We start from the raw sequence: 19,407 nt of genomic DNA on the forward strand, positions 1-19,407 counted from the left end.
TACTTTGGGTTTTTTCTGGTCTGGGATTGCTCTGGGTTTTTTCTGGTCTGGGATTGCTCTGGGTTTTTTCTGGTCTGGGGCTACGTTGGGTTTTTTCTGGTCTGGGGTTACTCTGGGTTTTTTCTGGTCTGGGATTGCTCTGGGTTTTTTCTGGTCTGGGGTTACTTTGGGGTTTTTCTGGTCTGGGGTTACTCTGGGTTTTTTCTGGTCTGGGGTTGCTCTGGGTTTTTTCTGGTCTGGGATTGCTCTGGGTTTTTTCTGGTCTGGGGTTACTTTGGGTTTTTTCTGGTCTGGGATTGCTCTGGGTTTTTTCTGCTCTTTTGTTACTCTGGGTTTTTTCTGCTCCGTTGTTACTCTGGGTTTTTTCTGCTCCGTTGTTACTCTGGGTTTTTTCTGCTCCGTGGTTACTCTGTGTTTTTTCTGCTCCGTGGTTACTCTGGGTTTTTTCTGCTCCGTGGTTACTCTGGGTTTTTTCTGGTCTGGGGTTACTCTGGGTTTTTTCTGGTCTGGGATTGCTCTGGGTTTTTTCTGGTCTGGGGTTACTCTGGGTTTTTTCTGGTCTGGGGTTACTCTGGGTTTTTTCTGGTCTGGGGTTACTTTGGGTTTTTTCTGCTCTTTTGTTACTCTGGGTTTTTTCTGCTCCGTGGTTACTCTGGGTTTTTTCTGCTCCGTGGTTACTCTGGGTTTTTTCTGCTCCGTTGTTACTCTGGGTTTTTTCTGCTCCGTGGTTTCTCTGGGTTTTTTCTGCTCCGTGGTTACTCTGGGTTTTTTCTGGTCCGGGGTTACTCTGGGTTTTTTCTGGTCTGGGATTACTCTGGGTTTTTTCTGGTCTGGGATTACTTTGGGTTTTTTCTGCTCTTTTGTTACTCTGGGTTTTTTCTGCTCCGTGGTTACTCTGGGTTTTTTCTGGTCCGGGGTTACTCTGGATTTTTTCTGGTCCGGGGTTACTCTGGGTTTTTTCTGGTCTGGGATTACTCTGGGTTTTTTCTGGTTTGGGGTTTTTCTGGTCTGGGGTTACTCTGGGTTTTTTCTGGTCTGGGGTTTTTCTGGTCTGGGGTTACTCTGGGTTTTTTCTGGTCTGGGGTTGCTCTGGGTTTTTTCTGGTCTGGGATTACTCTGGGTTTTTTCTGGTTTGGGGTTACTCTGGGTTTTTTCTGGTCTGGGATTACTCTGGGTTTTTTCTGGCCTGGGGTTACTCTGGGTTTTTTCTGGTTTGGGGTTTTTCTGATCTGGGGTTACTCTGGGTTTTTTCTGGCCTGGGGTTACTCTGGGTTTTTTCTGGTTTGGGGTTTTTCTGATCTGGGGTTACTCTGGGTTTTTTCTGGCCTGGGGTTACTCTGGGTTTTTTCTGGTTTGGGGTTTTTCTGATCTGGGGTTACTCTGGGTTTTTTCTGGCCTGGGGTTACTCTGGGTTTTTTCTGGTTTGGGTTTTTTCTGGTCTGGGGTTACTCTGGGTTTTTTCTGGTTTGGGGTTACTCTGGGTTTTTTCTGGTTTGGGGTTTTTCTGATCTGGGGTTACTCTGGGTTTTTTCTGGCCTGGGGTTACTCTGGGTTTTTTCTGGTTTGGGGTTTTTCTGATCTGGGGTTACTCTGGGTTTTTTCTGGTTTGGGGTTTTTTCTGGTCTGGGGTTACTCTGGGTTTTTTCTGGTTTGGGGTTTTTTCTGATCTGGGGTTACTCTGGGTTTTTTCTGGTTTGGGGTTTTTTCTGGTCTGGGGTTACTCTGGGTTTTTTCTGGTTTGGGGTTTTTCTGATCTGGGGTTACTCTGGGTTTTTTCTGGTTTGGGTTTTTTCTGGTCTGGGGTTACTCTGGGTTTTTTCTGGTTTGGGTTTTTTCTGGTCTGGGGTTACTCTGGGTTTTTTCTGGCCTGGGTTTTTTCTGGTCTGGGGTTACTCTGGGTTTTTTCTGGTTTGGGTTTTTTCTGATCTGGGGTTACTCTGGGTTTTTTCTGATCTGGGGTTACTCTGGGTTTTTTCTGGTTTGGGTTTTTTCTGATCTGGGGTTACTCTGGGTTTTTTCTGGTTTGGGTTTTTTCTGGCCTGGGGTTACTCTGGGTTTTTTCTGGCCTGGGTTTTTTCTGGTCTGGGGTTACTCTGGCCTAGACTGTGGTCTGGATTGTCACTCTCTGTCTCTGTTCCTTTCTCCTCCCAATGCCAGCGTTAAGTTGGGCTATGAAGATCAGTGTTTCACAGAGAAGATTGATAAGGATGGAGATGAAGACACTGTGGGATGAAGAGAAGAGGTGATTCTGTTAATGAACCTGTAATATCGCAGTCATTGCCGAGCCCCTCCCACTGCTCTTTCACAAAGAGGGCCTGGACCGTCAACTTCTCATCATTGCAGATATAATATAAGACGGAATGAATTCAGTCGGAACTCGTTATAACAAACTCCGCTCCTACATGTCTCCTGTCACTACAAACCTTTCCCTCCCCACCTCACGCACTTCTGCTCTCTCCTGTTGCTGGGGTTTTGATCAAATTGCTCTCCTAATTTATCGAGGGGGGTCAGTTTTGGTAACTGAATGCAAATACTAGTAGCACAAGGAGGGACTCCATCAAACATTTGATCAAACATTTGGAACAAATCTCAGGCTGATTGGTTGAAAGCTTCGGCCTACCTAGCTCGGGGAAGGCGTCGTGTCTGTTTCCCCCGTTACGGCTCAATTCTCTATACTACAAAGCTCCCTCAACCCTTACCCTCCCCTCCCTCTCCTCCACCAAGCAGGTTGAGGTTAGAGATTCCCATGAAGGGGTGAGGACATCAATAGCCATTGACGACAGTGATGACCTCTGGTTGCCACTCGCATCCACGCGGGCGGGGACACCACACATTCCTCCCTCCACGGGGAACTTAGGATATTGAGTTCGAAACAGTTGCCAGGCCTAAAGTCAAGACTCGACTTGTCTCTAAATTGACAATAGAATAGGAGCAAGTCATCAGGCATTTTTGTGCATGAAGTGGGAGTGTCACACTGGAGACCCCAGCTGGCAGTGTTTTTGGAGGTTAAGGCACATTTTGAATTTGACCCTTGGAGGGATCGATATGACACTGGAGACCAAACACCCGTTATCACAACCGTCCATTTCTTTTGATGACCATGGAAATTAAGATTGGGTTTCAATTGAAAATCTACTCCATTGTAAATCGAGTTTACTCTGTATCTGACCCCCGTACTGTACCTGTCCTGGGAGTGTTTGATGGGGACAGTGTAGAGGGAGCTTTACTCTGTATCTGACCCCCGTACTGTACCTGTCCTGGAAGTGTTTGATGGGGACAGTGTAGAGGGAGCTTTACTCTGTATCTAACCCCTGTGCTGTACCTGTCCTGTTTGATGGAGTCCCCCCTTGTGCTACTAGTATTTGCATTCCGTTACCAAAACTGACCCCCCTCGATAAATTAGGAGAGCAATGAAGTTGGGTGATCCACTCCACCCTCAGTGCGATGACATCCTCCCGTTAAGACACGAGTTGTGTTGCCGTGTTGGGAGTTTGTGTTAACGAGTGATGGCTGTACATTTTTAAAGTGCTTCTGTTTCTTGTTGTTTTTCCAAAGGGCACTAAAATCAGGAAAATTCTCCCCACAAAGCAATTGGACACGATATCATCTGCCTGCCATGTTGGTTCCTCATGTTTTGCCTGTGTTTTGATCAAAAAAGGTCATGCCCTCTGACCCCTGTGCTTAAGTCAGTCTTGCCTGACCGAATCGGGAAGGGTTATGATGCGCAGAGGTCCTGGGGAGAGGTCACTGGGGTCACTCATTGTTCTCGCATTATCGTTCTGTCAATCGCTCAGGTCCTAAGCCAGGACCGATCGATCTACCTTGTCCGCATGCTCTTGTTGTTGGCCTATCTTGCGTCCAGTTGGTTGGCGAAGCAGCCAATGAAATCTGACTTCAAATTCTGCCGACTCCCGCCAATCACCAGTCGCCAACCTGGGAAATCAGACTTGAAGCCTCGGCAGGGCGAGGGAAGGCTGAAGGGCCTTCCTGGGTGGAGGTTACATCAAAGGCCCGAGCCGGACATGCGGAAGAGAAAGCAGCCCCGCCATTTTGTCACAACTCGCCCCAGCCCTTCACCAAGAGGTCATTCAGAAGAAATGCTCCTCAAAAGGTCACAGTCCGCCTGAACGTCTGGGCTCAACTGGGTCAAGGTTGGCGCACTGAGCTTGCCCAACTGGGCACAGTGCATTGTGGGTAAAACTCTCACACCAAGGAACCGCCGCCATCATGCGCCTCGACTTTCTGGGATCGCAGTGTCCCCACCCCACCCCGATCATGTTCCTACTGGGTTGAGTGCCTTGACCTCCAGCCAATGGGAGACGCGACTGCCCCCTCCCCCTGCACAAGGAGCTGGTGAGCGGACAAACGGGGGAAAAGACCCTAAATGTTATGAAGCGAACCAGCTCCAGTTACGGGCACCTCTCGGTTATGCCACCCCCCGGGATTGATTGGTAGGTTGGAACGGTGGGGTGTGGTGGGGGAGGGGAAGACGGCCATTTTGTTTGGAACCGTCCCTGATGTGGTCAAAGCCGCTTTGTGTTTACTGGCTCTTGATTGGGCCTCTTGAAACTAGCCTTCCGCCCTCTTCTCCCCCGCACCCCCCCCAGACACCCATGAGGCCCTCAATGAGAGCATCCTCTCTCTCTCTCCATTTGACCCTTGACCTGCACCTGTCAAAGGCCCAAGGCATCGGCCGGGGCTTCCAGTGGCTCTTTTCTCCTTTTCCTTGGTTGGGGCCGAGGTGGGTGGTATTTCCCTTTATGGACCCCAGTGAATCATCTGCTGTTGCACGAGGTCAGAACGTCGTACCTAACAGGGGCTAATGTAGAAACGAAGATAAACCGGCCTTGGCGGAGGAGGGGTGAATCACAGATTCGGAAGAATTATACTGGGGCTAAATAATGAGGACAGGATGCGGAGACTAGGCATGTATTGCCGTGAGAATTCTTCGGAATTCGGAACCCTCCCATCCCCCTCCCTCAGTCAACTTGAGGCCATCCAAACCTTTGCTGTCTGCATCCTAACTCGCACTGAGTCCCCTTCATCCAGCACCCTCTGAAACTCGCTGACCGACACAGGCTCCCGGTCCGGCAACATCTCCGTTTTAGAAATTCTCATCCTGGTTTTCAAATCCCTCCATGGCATCCTCCCATCCTCCCTATCTCTATAACCTCCTCCAGCCCCTACAATCCTCCCTATCTCTGAAACCTCCTCCAGCCCCTACAACCCTCCCTATCTCTGTAACCTCCTCCAGCCCCTACAACCATTCCTAGCTCTCTAACCTCCTCCAGCTCCTACGACCCTCCCTATCTCTCTAACCTCCTCCAGCCCCTACAACCATTCCTAGCTCTCTAACCTCCTCCAGCTCCTACGACCCTCCCTATCTCTCTAACCTCCTCCAGCCCCTACAACCATTCCTATCTCTGTAACCTCCTCCAGCCCCTACAACCCTCCCTATCTCTGTAACCTCCTCCAGCCCCTCCAACCCTCCCTATCTCTGTAACCTCTTCCAGCTCCTACAACCCTCCCTATCTCTGTAACCTCCTCCAGCCCCTACAACCATTCCTATCTCTGTAACCTCCTCCAGCCCCTACAACCCTCCCTATCTCTGTAACCTCCTCCAGCCCCTCCAACCCTCCCTATCTCTGTAACCTCTTCCAGCTCCTACAACCCTCCCTATCTCTCTAACCTCCTCCAGCCCCTACAACCATTCCTATCTCTGTAACCTCCTTCAGCCCCTCCAACCCTCCCTATCTCTGTAACCTCTTCCAGCTCCTACAACCCTCCCTATCTCTGTAACCTCCTCTAGCCCTTGAAACCCTCCCTATCTCTGTAACCTCCTCCATCCCCTACAACCCTCCGAGATCTCTGTGCTCCTCCAATTCCACCCTCTTGCCCATCCCCCGATTCCCATCGCTCCACCATTGGCGGCCGTGCCTTCAGCTGCCTGGGGCCGTAAGCTCTGGAATTCCCTCCCTAAACCTCTCCACCTCTCTCTCTCCTCCTTTAAGACGCCCCTTAAAAACCGACCTCTTTGACCGACCAACATTTTGGGATGTTGTACTACATTACTGATGCTATATAAATGCAGGGTTGTTGTTGGTGAATACAGAAGATTATTGGGTGATCTAATCGAGATGATTAAAGGATTCGATAGGGTCAATAGGGAGAGGCTATTTCCTCTGGTCGGGGTGGGGGGGGGGGCGGCGAGAGTCCAGAACAAGGGGGCAGAACCTTAAAATTGGAGCCAGGCCGTTCAAGGGTGATGTCAGGAAGCATTTCTTCACACAAAGGGGAGTGGGAATCTGGAACTCTCTCCCCCAGTCAGCTGTCGAGGCTCGACGGGGGTGGGGGGGGGGGGCGGTCAATTGGAAATTGATTGATCGATTTCTTGTTGGGTTAGGGGATTAAGGTTTACAGAACCAAGGTGGGGAGATGGAGTTGGGATTTGATTTGATTTGATTTGATTGAATGGTGGAACGCAGTCGAGGGGCCGAGTGGCCTCCCCCTGGTCCTGTGTTCCTATACACCTAATAAACTCCTGTTCATTTGTGTGGACCCCGGCTCCCCACCCCCCTGTCCCTCATCCCCGACGCGATTGGTGCTCGGGGTGTAGACGCCACTGGCCGACAAACTTTATCGGACAGGGCAGGGCGCGAGAAGCAGCTAAGAAATAGGCCCCGACCGGCACGCCAAACCTGAGGCGCCAAAACTACCTGCCTGAACAAAAATGGCCCTTGACCGACTCAGAGCCCTCTCCCCACCGACCTCACAGCAAACCCCCTTCGCCTTTCGTTTAATGTGACGCGTTAATTTGTATATAATGTTTATTGTGTAGATTTTGTTTTCTTTTTTTAAAATATGTGCGTGTGTGTGTGTCACTCATGGGCTGTTTGACTGTCATTTAAAACATGCACCCACACTGTCGCCTAAAACCAGCCTGTCGCCAAGAGCCTGACTGGTAACCAAGGTGGGAAATGGGAAGGAGCGAGGACGCTAACTTTAGTAATCGAAACGTTTGTTGACTCGAATTGACAGGCACCAGTGTTTAAAAATAATGAATAAATGAATAGTTTGGGGATGAGACAGTACGATGTCCCTCCCGGAGGCAGTGGGTCAGAGACTGACCTTTCACCCCGAGGCCTGGAAGGCTGGCTCTGGCCTGTGAGGCCCCGGGGCTGTACTGAGCCAAGACAGAAAGGATCAAAGTTCTCCCTGCTGTCGCTGACAAGAATCATATCTCCCCACCATGGTGACGCATGGGCTCCTCTCTCTCACGCCCAGAATGGGATAATTACCGGTCTGCCATCAGATACAGGCTCTCGGCCTCCCTTGACGCACAGTTGGAGTCGAAAGGCACAGTTGCAGAATGGAGAAGGGGGTTAATCACCAGGACCAGTCTGGAGTGCGGCTGAAGGACTGCACCACGTGTCAATGTGACACATATAGAGGCCTCTCTCAGAACAACAGCAGAACAATGAGCGTTTGTGACAGGAATTAATTTATGAAGTGGCCAGATGCAGGGCTTGCCAGAAAAAGGGCACAGGAAGAGGTGGTGCTGGTGGCAAAGAGGATCAAATGTTAAGTCAGACCAAGCCGAACTTCTTAAAAAGGAAATCTCTCGAACAGTTGGGACTAAGTGTCACATACTGGGCTATTTGTAAACTCATTAAAGGCAGGAAAGGACAGAGGTTCCTGAGCACAGCACAGGCTCCACAACGACTGAGTCAGTCAAGGGGACAAGGAACAAAGACGTAGACATTCAGGAGACAGGGATGAAACACACCCCACACCGTAACACGGATATAAATCACACCACATACCAGAACATGGGTATAAATCACACCCCGCACTGTGACACGGATATAAATCACACCTGTACCGTAACATGGATATAAATCACACCCCGCACCGCACCACGGATATAAATCACACCACTCCCCAGAACATGGGTATAAATCACATGCCCGCACTGTGACACGGAAATAAATCACACCTGTACCGTAACATGGATAGAAATCACGCCTGCACAGTAACATGGATATAAATCACACCTGTACCGTAACATGGATATAAATCCACACCCCGCACTGTAACACGGATATAAATTACACTCCGCGACAGAACATGGATATAAATCACACCCCGCACCAGAACACAGATATAAATCACACCCCGCACCAGAACATGGATATAAATCCACACCCCGCACTGTAACACGGATATAAATTACACTCCGCGACAGAACATGGATATAAATCACACCCCGCACCAGAACACAGATATAAATCACACCCCGCACCAGAACATGGATATAAATCACACCCCGCACCAGAACAAGGATATAAATCACACCCCGCACCAGAACATGGGTATAAATCACACCCCGCACCAGAACACAGATATAAATCACACCCCGCACCAGAACATGGGTATAAATCACACCCCGCACCAGAACATGGGTATAAATCACACCCCGCACCAGAACACGGGTATAAATCACACCCCGCACCAGAACAAGGATATAAATATCACCCCGCACCAGAACATGGGTATAAATCACACCTCGCACCAGAACATGGGTATAAATCACACCCCGCACCAGAACATGGGTATAAATCACACCCCGCACCAGAACATGGGTATAAATCACACCCCGCACCAGAACATGGGTATAAATCACACCCCGCACCAGAACACGGGTATAAATCACACCCCGCACCAGAACATGGATATAAATCACACCCCGCACCAGAACATGGGTATAAATCACACCCCGCACCAGAACACGGGTATAAATCACACCCCGCACCAGAACACGGATATAAATCACACCCCGCACCAGAACATGGGTATAAATCACACCCCGCACCAGAACACAAATATAAATCACACCCCGCACCAGAACACGGATATAAATCACACCACACACCAGAACACGGATATAAATCACACCCCGCACCAGAACATGGGTATAAATCACACCCCGCACCAGAACATGGATATAAATCACACCCCGCACCAGAACATGGATATAAATCACACCCCGCACCAGAACATGGGTATAAATCACACCCCGCACCAGAACAAGGATATAAATCACACCCCGCACCAGAACATGGATATAAATCACACCACACACCAGAACATGGGTATAAATCACACCCCGCACCAGAACATGGGTATAAATCACACCCCGCACCAGAACATGGATATAAATCACACCACACACCAGAACACGGATATAAATCACACCCCGCACCAGAACATGGGGATAAATCACACCCCGCACCAGAACAAGGATATAAATCACACCCCGCACCAGAACACGGATATAAATCACACCACACACCAGAACATGGATATAAATCACACCCCGCACCAGAACACGGATATAAATCACACCCCGCACCAGAACATGGGTATAAATCACACCCCGCACCAGAACATGGGGATAAATCACACCCCGCACCAGAACAAGGATATAAATCACACCCCGCACCAGAACACGGATATAAATCACACCACACACCAGAACATGGATATAAATCACACCCCGCACCAGAACACGGATATAAATCACACCACACACCAGAACATGGATATAAATCACACCCTGCACCAGAACATGGGTATAAATCACACCACACACCAGAACATGGATATAAATCACACCCCGCACCAGAACAAGGATATAAATCACACCCCGCACCAGAACACGGATATAAATCACACCACACACCAGAACATGGATATAAATCACACCCCGCACCAGAACACGGATATAAATCACACCACACACCAGAACATGGATATAAATCACACCCTGCACCAGAACATGGGTATAAATCACACCACACACCAGAACATGGATATAAATCACACCCCGCACCAGAACACGGATATAAATCACACCACACACCAGAACATGGATATAAATCACACCCCGCACCAGAACACGGATATAAATCACACCACACACCAGAACATGGATATAAATCACACCCTGCACCAGAACATGGGTATAAATCATACCTTGCACCAGAACATGGGTATAAATCACACACCGCACTGTGACATGGATATAAATCACACCCCGCACCAGAACAAGGATATAAATCACACCCCGCACCAGAACACGGATATAAATCACACCCCGCACCAGAACAAGGATATAAATCACACCCCGCACCAGAACACGGATATAAATCACACCACACACCAGAACATGGATATAAATCACACCCCGCACCAGAACACGGATATAAATCACACCACACACCAGAACATGGATATAAATCACACCCTGCACCAGAACATGGGTATAAATCATACCCTGCACCAGAACATGGGTATAAATCACACACCGCACTGTGACATGGATATAAATCACACCCCGCACCAGAACACGGATATAAATCACACCCCGCACCAGAACACGGATATAAATCACACCCCGCACCAGAACACGGATATAAATCACACCCCGCACCAGAACATGGATATAAATCACACCCCGCACCAGAACACGGATATAAATCACACCCCGCACCAGAACACGGATATAAATCACACCCCGCACCAGAACACGGATATAAATCACACCCCGCACCAGAACATGGATATAAATCACACCCCGCACCAGAACACTGATATAAATCACAGAACAAACTGTCACATGGATATAAATCACACAACAAACTGTCACATGGATATAAATCACACAACAAACTGTCACATGGATATAAATCACACAGCAAACTGTAACATGGATATAAATCACACAACAAACTGTAACATGGATATAAATCACAACAACAAACTGTAACATGGATATAAATCACACAACAAACTGTAACATGGATATAAATCACACAACAAACTGTAACATGGATATAAATCACAACAACAAACTGTAACATGGATATAAATCACACAACAAACTGTAACATGGATATAAATCACACAACAAACTGTAACATGGATATAAATCACAACAACAAACTGTAACATGGATATAAATCACACAACAAACTGTAACATGGATATAAATCACACAGCAAACTGTAACATGGATATAAATCACACAACAAACTAACATGGATATAAATCACACAACAAACTGTACCATGGATATAAATCACACAACAAACTGTAACATGGATATAAATCACACAACAAACTGTAACATGGATATAAATCACACAACAAACTGTAACATGGATATAAATCACACAGCAAACTGTCACATGGATATAAATCACACAACAAACTGTCACATGGATATAAATCACACAACACACTGTAACATGGATATAAATCACACAACAAACTGTAACATGGATATAAATCACACAACAAACTGTAACATGGATATAAATCACACAACACACTGTAACATGGATATAAATCACACAACAAACTGTAACATGGATATAAATCACACAACACACTAACATGGATATAAATCACACAACAAACTGTAACATGGATATAAATCACATAACAAACTGTCACATGGATATAAATCACACAACACACTGTAACATGGATATAAATCACACAGCAAACTGTAACATGGATATAAATCACACAACAAACTGTAACATGGATATAAATCACAACAAACTGTAACATGGATATAAATCACACAACAAACTGTAACATGGATATAAATCACACAACAAACTGTAACATGGATATTAATCACACAACAAACTGTAACATGGATATAAATCACACAGCAAACTGTAACATGGATATTAATCACACAACAAACTGTAACATGGATATAAATCACACAACAAACTGTAACATGGATATAAATCACAACAAACTGTAACATGGATATAAATCACACAACAAACTGTAACATGGATATAAATCACACAACAAACTGTAACATGGATAGAAATCACACAACAAACTGTAACATGGATATAAATCACACAACAAACTGTAACATGGATATTAATCACACAACAAACTGTAACATGGATATAAATCACAACAACAAACTGTAACATGGATATAAATCACACAACAAACTGTAACATGGATATAAATCACAACAACAAACTGTAACATGGATATAAATCACACAACAAACTGTAACATGGATATAAATCACAACAACAAACTGTAACATGGATATAAATCACACAACAAACTGTAACATGGATATAAATCACAACAACAAACTGTAACATGGATATAAATCACACAACAAACTGTAACATGGATATAAATCACAACAACAAACTGTAACATGGATATAAATCACACAACAAACTGTAACATGGATATAAATCACAACAACAAACTGTAACATGGATATAAATCACACAACAAACTGTAACATGGATATAAATCACACAACAAACTGTCACATGGATATAAATCACACAACAAACTGTAACATGGATATAAATCACAACAACAAACTGTAACATGGATATAAATCACACAACAAACTGTCACATGGATATAAATCACACAACAAACTGTAACATGGATATAAATCACACAACAAACTGTAACATGGATATAAATCACACAACAAACTGTCACATGGATATAAATCACACAACAAACTGTAACATGAATATAAATCACACAACAAACTGTAACATGGATATAAATCACACAACAAACTGTAACATGAATATAAATCACACAACAAACTGTAACATGGATATAAATCACACAACAAACTGTAACATGAATATAAATCACACAACAAACTGTCACATGGATATAAATCACACAACAAACTGTAACATGAATATAAATCACACAACAAACTGTAACATGGATATAAATCACACAACAAACTGTAACATGGATATAAATCACACAACAAACTGTAACATGGATATAAATCACCACAACAAACTGTAACATGGATATAAATCACACAACAAACTGTAACATGGATATAAATCACACAACAAACTGTCACATGGATATAAATCACACAACAAACTGTAACATGGATATAAATCACAACAACAAACTGTAACATGGATATAAATCACACAACAAACTGTCACATGGATATAAATCACACAACAAACTGTCACATGGATATAAATCACACAGCAAACTGTAACATGGATATAAATCACACAGCAAACTGTAACATGGATATAAATCACACAACAAACTGTCACATGGATATAAATCACACAGCAAACTGTAACATGGATATAAATCACACAACAAACTGTCACATGGATATAAATCACACAACAAACTGTAACATGGATATAAATCACACAACAAACTGTAACATGGATATAAATCACACAACAAACTGTCACATGGATATAAATCACACAACAAACTGTAACATGGATATAAATCACAGAACAAACTGTAACATGGATATAAATCACACAACAAACTGTCACATGGATATAAATCACACAACAAACTGTAACATGGATATAAATCACACAACAAACTGTCACATGGATATAAATCACAACAACAAACTGTAACATGGATATAAATCACACAACAAACTGTAACATGGATATAAATCACACAACAAACTGTCACATGGATATAAATCACACAACAAACTGTAACATGGATATAAATCACACAACAAACTGTCACATGGATATAAATCACACAACAAACTGTAACATGGATATAAATCACACAGCAAACTGTAACATGGATATAAATCACACAACAAACTGTAACATGGATATAAATCACACAACAAACTGTCACATGGATATAAATCACAACAAACTGTAACATGGATATAAATCACACAACAAACTGTAACATGGATATAAATCACACAACAAACTGTAACATGGATATAAATCACACAACAAACTGTACCATGGATATAAATCACACAACAAACTGTAACATGGATATAAATCACAACAACAAACTGTAACATGGATATAAATCACACAACAAACTGTAACATGGATATAAATCACACAACAAACTGTCACATGGATATAAATCACACAACAAACTGTAACATGGATATAAATCACACAACAAACTGTCACATGGATATAAATCACACAACAAACTGTAACATGGATATAAATCACACAACAAACTGTCACATGGATATAAATCACACAATAAACTGTCACATGGATATAAATCACAACAAACTGTAACATGGATATAAATCACACAACAAACTGTAACATGGATATAAATCACACAACAAACTGTCACATGGATATAAATCACACAACAAACTGTCACATGGATATAAATCACAACAAACTGTAACATGGATATAAATCACACAACAAACTGTAACATGGATATAAATCACACAACAAACTGTAACATGGATATAAATCACACAACAAACTGTACCATGGATATAAATCACACAACAAACTGTAACATGGATATAAATCACACAACAAACTGTAACATGGATATAAATCACACAACAAACTGTAACATGGATATAAATCACACGACAAACTGTAACATGGATATAAATCACACAGCAAACTGTAACATGGATATAAATCACAACAACAAACTGTAACATGGATATAAATCACACAGCAAACTGTCACATGGATATAAATCACACAGCAAACTGTAACATGGATATAAATCACACAACAAACTGTAACATGGATATAAATCACACAACAAACTGTAACATGGATATAAATCACACAACAAACTGTCACATGGATATAAATCACACAGCAAACTGTAACATGAATATAAATCACAACAAACTGTCACATGAATATAAATCACACAACAAACTGTAACATGGATATAAATCACACAACAAACTGTCACATGGATATAAATCACACAACAAACTGTAACATGGATATAAATCACACAACAAACTGTAACATGAATATAATTCACACAACAAACTGTCACATGGATATAAATCACACAACAAACTGTCACATGGATATAAATCACACAACAAATTGTCACATGGATATAAATCACACAACAAACTGTGACATGGATATAAATCACACAACAAACTGTAACATGGATATAAATCACACAACAAACTGTAACATGGATATAAATCACACAACAAACTGTGACATGGATATAAATCACACAACAAACTGTAACATGGATATAAATCACACAACAAACTGTAACATGGATATAAATCACACAACAAACTGTGACATGGATATAAATCACACAACAAACTGTAACATGAATATAAATCACACAACAAACTGTCACATGGATATAAATCACACAACAAACTGTAACATGGATATAAATCACACAACAAACTGTAACATGGATATTAATCACACAACAAACTGTAACATGGATATTAATCACACAACAAACTGTCACATGGATATAAATCATAACAACAAACTGTCACATGGATATAAATCACACAGCAAACTGTAACATGGATATAAATCACACAACAAACTGTCACATGGATATAAATCACACAACAAACTGTAACATGGATATAAATCACACAACAAACTGTCACATGGATATAAATCACAACAACAAACTGTCACATGGATATAAATCACAACAAACTGTAACATGGATATAAATCACACAACAAACTGTAACATGGATATAAATCACACAACAAACTGTAACATGGATATAAATCACACAACAAACTGTCACATGGATATAAATCACACAACAAACTGTAACATGGATATAAATCACAACAACAAACTGTAACATGGATATAAATCACAACAACAAACTGTAACATGGATATAAATCACACAGCAAACTGTAACATGGATATAAATCACACAACAAACTGTCACATGGATATAAATCACACAACAAACTGTAACATGGATATAAATCACAACAACAAACTGTAACATGGATATAAATCACACAACAAACTGTAACATGGATATAAATCACAACAACAAACTGTAACATGGATATAAATCACAACAACAAACTGTAACATGGATATAAATCACAACAACAAACTGTAACATGGATATAAATCACACAACAAACTGTAACATGGATATAAATCACAACAACAAACTGTCACATGGATATAAATCACACAACAAACTGTCACATGGATATAAATCACACAACAAACTGTAACATGGATATAAATCACACAACAAACTGTCACATGGATATAAATCACACAACAAACTGTAACATGGATATAAATCACAACAACAAACTGTAACATGGATATAAATCACACAACAAACTGTAACATGGATATAAATCACAACAACAAACTGTCACATGGATATAAATCACACAACAAACTGTCACATGGATATAAATCACACAACAAACTGTAACATGGATATAAATCACACAACAAACTGTAACATGGATATAAATCACAACAACAAAATGTCACATGGATATAAATCACACAACAAACTGTCACATGGATATAAATCACACAACAAACTGTAACATGGATATAAATCACACAACAAACTGTCACATGGATATAAATCACACAACAAACTGTAACATGGATATAAATCACACAACAAACTGTCACATGGATATAAATCACACAACAAACTGTAACATGGATATAAATCACACAACAAACTGTCACATGGATATAAATCACACAACAAACTGTAACATGGATATAAATCACAACAACAAACTGTCACATGGATATAAATCACACAGCAAACTGTAACATGGATATAAATCACACAACAAACTGTAACATGGATATAAATCACACAACAAACTGTCACATGGATATAAATCACACAACAAACTGTACCATGGATATAAATCACACAACAAACTGTAACATGAATATAAATCACACAACAAACTGTAACATGGATATTAATCACACAACAAACTGTAACATGGATATTAATCACACAACAAACTGTCACATGGATATAAATCACAACAACAAACTGTCACATAGATATAAATCACACAACAAACTGTCACATGGATATAAATCACAACAACAAACTGTAACATGGATATAAATCACACAACAAACTGTAACATGGATATAAATCACACAACAAACTGTAACATGGATATTAATCACACAACAAACTGTAACATGGATATAAATCACAACAACAAACTGTAACATGGATATAAATCACACAACAAACTGTAACATGGATATAAATCACACAACAAACTGTCACATGGATATAAATCACACAACAAACTGTAACATGGATATAAATCACAACAACAAACTGTAACATGGATATAAATCACACAACAAACTGTAACATGGATATAAATCACAACAACAAACTGTAACATGGATATAAATCACACAACAAACTGTCACATGGATATAAATCACACAACAAACTGTAACATGGATATAAATCACAACAACAAACTGTAACATGGATATAAATCACACAACAAACTGTAACATGGATATAAATCACAACAACAAACTGTAACATGGATATAAATCACACAACAAACTGTAACATGGATATAAATCACACAGCAAACTGTAACATGGATATAAATCACACAACAAACTGTAACATGGATATAAATCACACAGCAAACTGTAACATGGATATAAATCACAACAACAAACTGTAACATGGATATAAATCAGACAACAAACTGTAACATGGATATAAATCACACAACAAACTGTCACATGGACAAAAAATCACACAACAAACTGTCACATGGATATAAATCACAACAAACTGTAACATGGATATAAATCACACAACACACTGTAACATGGATATAAATCACACAACAAACTGTAACATGGATATAAATCACACAACAAACTGTAACATGGATATAAATCACAACAACAAACTGTAACATGGATATAAATCACACAACAAACTGTAACATGGATATAAATCACAACAAACTGTCACATGGATATAAATCACACAACAAACTGTACCATCGATATAAATCACACAACAAACTGTACCATGGATATAAATCACACAACAAACTGTAACATGGATATAAATCACACAACAAACTGTAACATGGATATAAATCACACAACAAACTGTAACATGGATATAAATCACACAACAAACTGTCACATGGATATAAATCACACAACAAACTGTAACATGGATATAAATCACACAACAAACTGTCACATGGATATAAATCACACAACAAACTGTAACATGGATATAAATCACAACAAACTGTAACATGGATATAAATCACACAACAAACTGTCACATGGATATAAATCACACAACAAACTGTAACATGGATATATAAATCACACAACAAACTGTAACATGGATATAAATCACAACAAACTGTCACATGGATATAAATCACACAACAAACTGTAACATGGATATAAATCACACAACAAACTGTAACATGGATATAAATCACACAACAAACTGTCACATGGATATAAATCACAACAAACTGTAACATGGATATAAATCACACAACAAACTGTAACATGGATATAAATCACACAACAAACTGTCACATGGATATAAATCACACAACAAACTGTACCATGGATATAAATCACACAACAAACTGTACCATGGATATAAATCACACAACAAACTGTAACATGGATATAAATCACACAACAAACTGTAACATGGATATAAATCACAACAAACTGTAACATGGATATAAATCACACAACAAACTGTCACATGGATATAAATCACACAACAAACTGTAACATGGATATAAATCACACAACAAACTGTAACATGGATATAAATCACACAACAAACTGTAACATGAATATAAATCACACAACAAACTGTCACATGGATATAAATCACAACAAACTGTAACATGGATATAAATCACACAACAAACTGTCACATGGATATAAATCACACAACAAACTGTAACATGAATATAAATCACACAACAAACTGTCACATGGATATAAATCACAACAAACTGTAACATGGATATAAATCACACAACAAACTGTCACATGGATATAAATCACACAACAAACTGTAACATGGATATAAATCACACAACAAACTGTAACATGGATATAAATCACACAACAAACTGTAACATGAATATAAATCACACAACAAACTGTCACATGGATATAAATCACAACAAACTGTAACATGGATATAAATCACACAACAAACTGTCACATGGATATAAATCACAACAAACTGTAACATGAATATAAATCACACAACAAACTGTCACATGGATATAAATCACAACAAACTGTAACATGGATATAAATCACACAACAAACTGTAACATGGATATAAATCACACAACAAACTGTAACATGAATATAAATCACACAACAAACTGTACCATGGATATAAATCACACAACAAACTGTAACATGGATATAAATCACACAACACACTGTAACATGGATATAAATCACACAACACACTGTAA

The 19,407-nt window shown here is 41.0% G+C and overlaps 2 protein-coding genes across 3 annotated transcripts in view; both read left to right on the forward strand.

Moving 5' to 3' along the window:
- The window catches only part of LOC137352724 (basal cell adhesion molecule-like), a 143,923-nt gene extending 139,810 nt beyond the window's left edge, over positions 1-4,113 (forward strand). Inside the window, exon 15 of one of the 2 annotated variants that reach the window (XM_068018469.1) lies at positions 2,158-4,113. In XM_068018469.1, the coding sequence (XP_067874570.1) occupies positions 2,158-2,233 (76 nt within the window). In that variant the 3' untranslated portion in view covers positions 2,234-4,113. The remainder of the gene's footprint in view (positions 1-2,157) is intronic. The other variant, XM_068018468.1, reaches the window with a different exon arrangement.
- A 4,135-nt stretch (positions 4,114-8,248) lies between these two features.
- LOC137352879 (asparagine-rich protein-like) overlaps positions 8,249-19,407 on the forward strand; it is a 120,310-nt gene continuing 109,151 nt past the window's right edge. Inside the window, exon 1 of the mRNA XM_068018730.1 lies at positions 8,249-10,352. Coding sequence (XP_067874831.1) covers positions 8,249-10,352 — 2,104 coding nt within the window. The remainder of the gene's footprint in view (positions 10,353-19,407) is intronic.

Source organism: Heterodontus francisci, chromosome 39 (genome assembly GCF_036365525.1).
Source record: "Heterodontus francisci isolate sHetFra1 chromosome 39, sHetFra1.hap1, whole genome shotgun sequence".
NCBI classification, from domain to species: Eukaryota; Metazoa; Chordata; class Chondrichthyes; order Heterodontiformes; family Heterodontidae; genus Heterodontus; species Heterodontus francisci.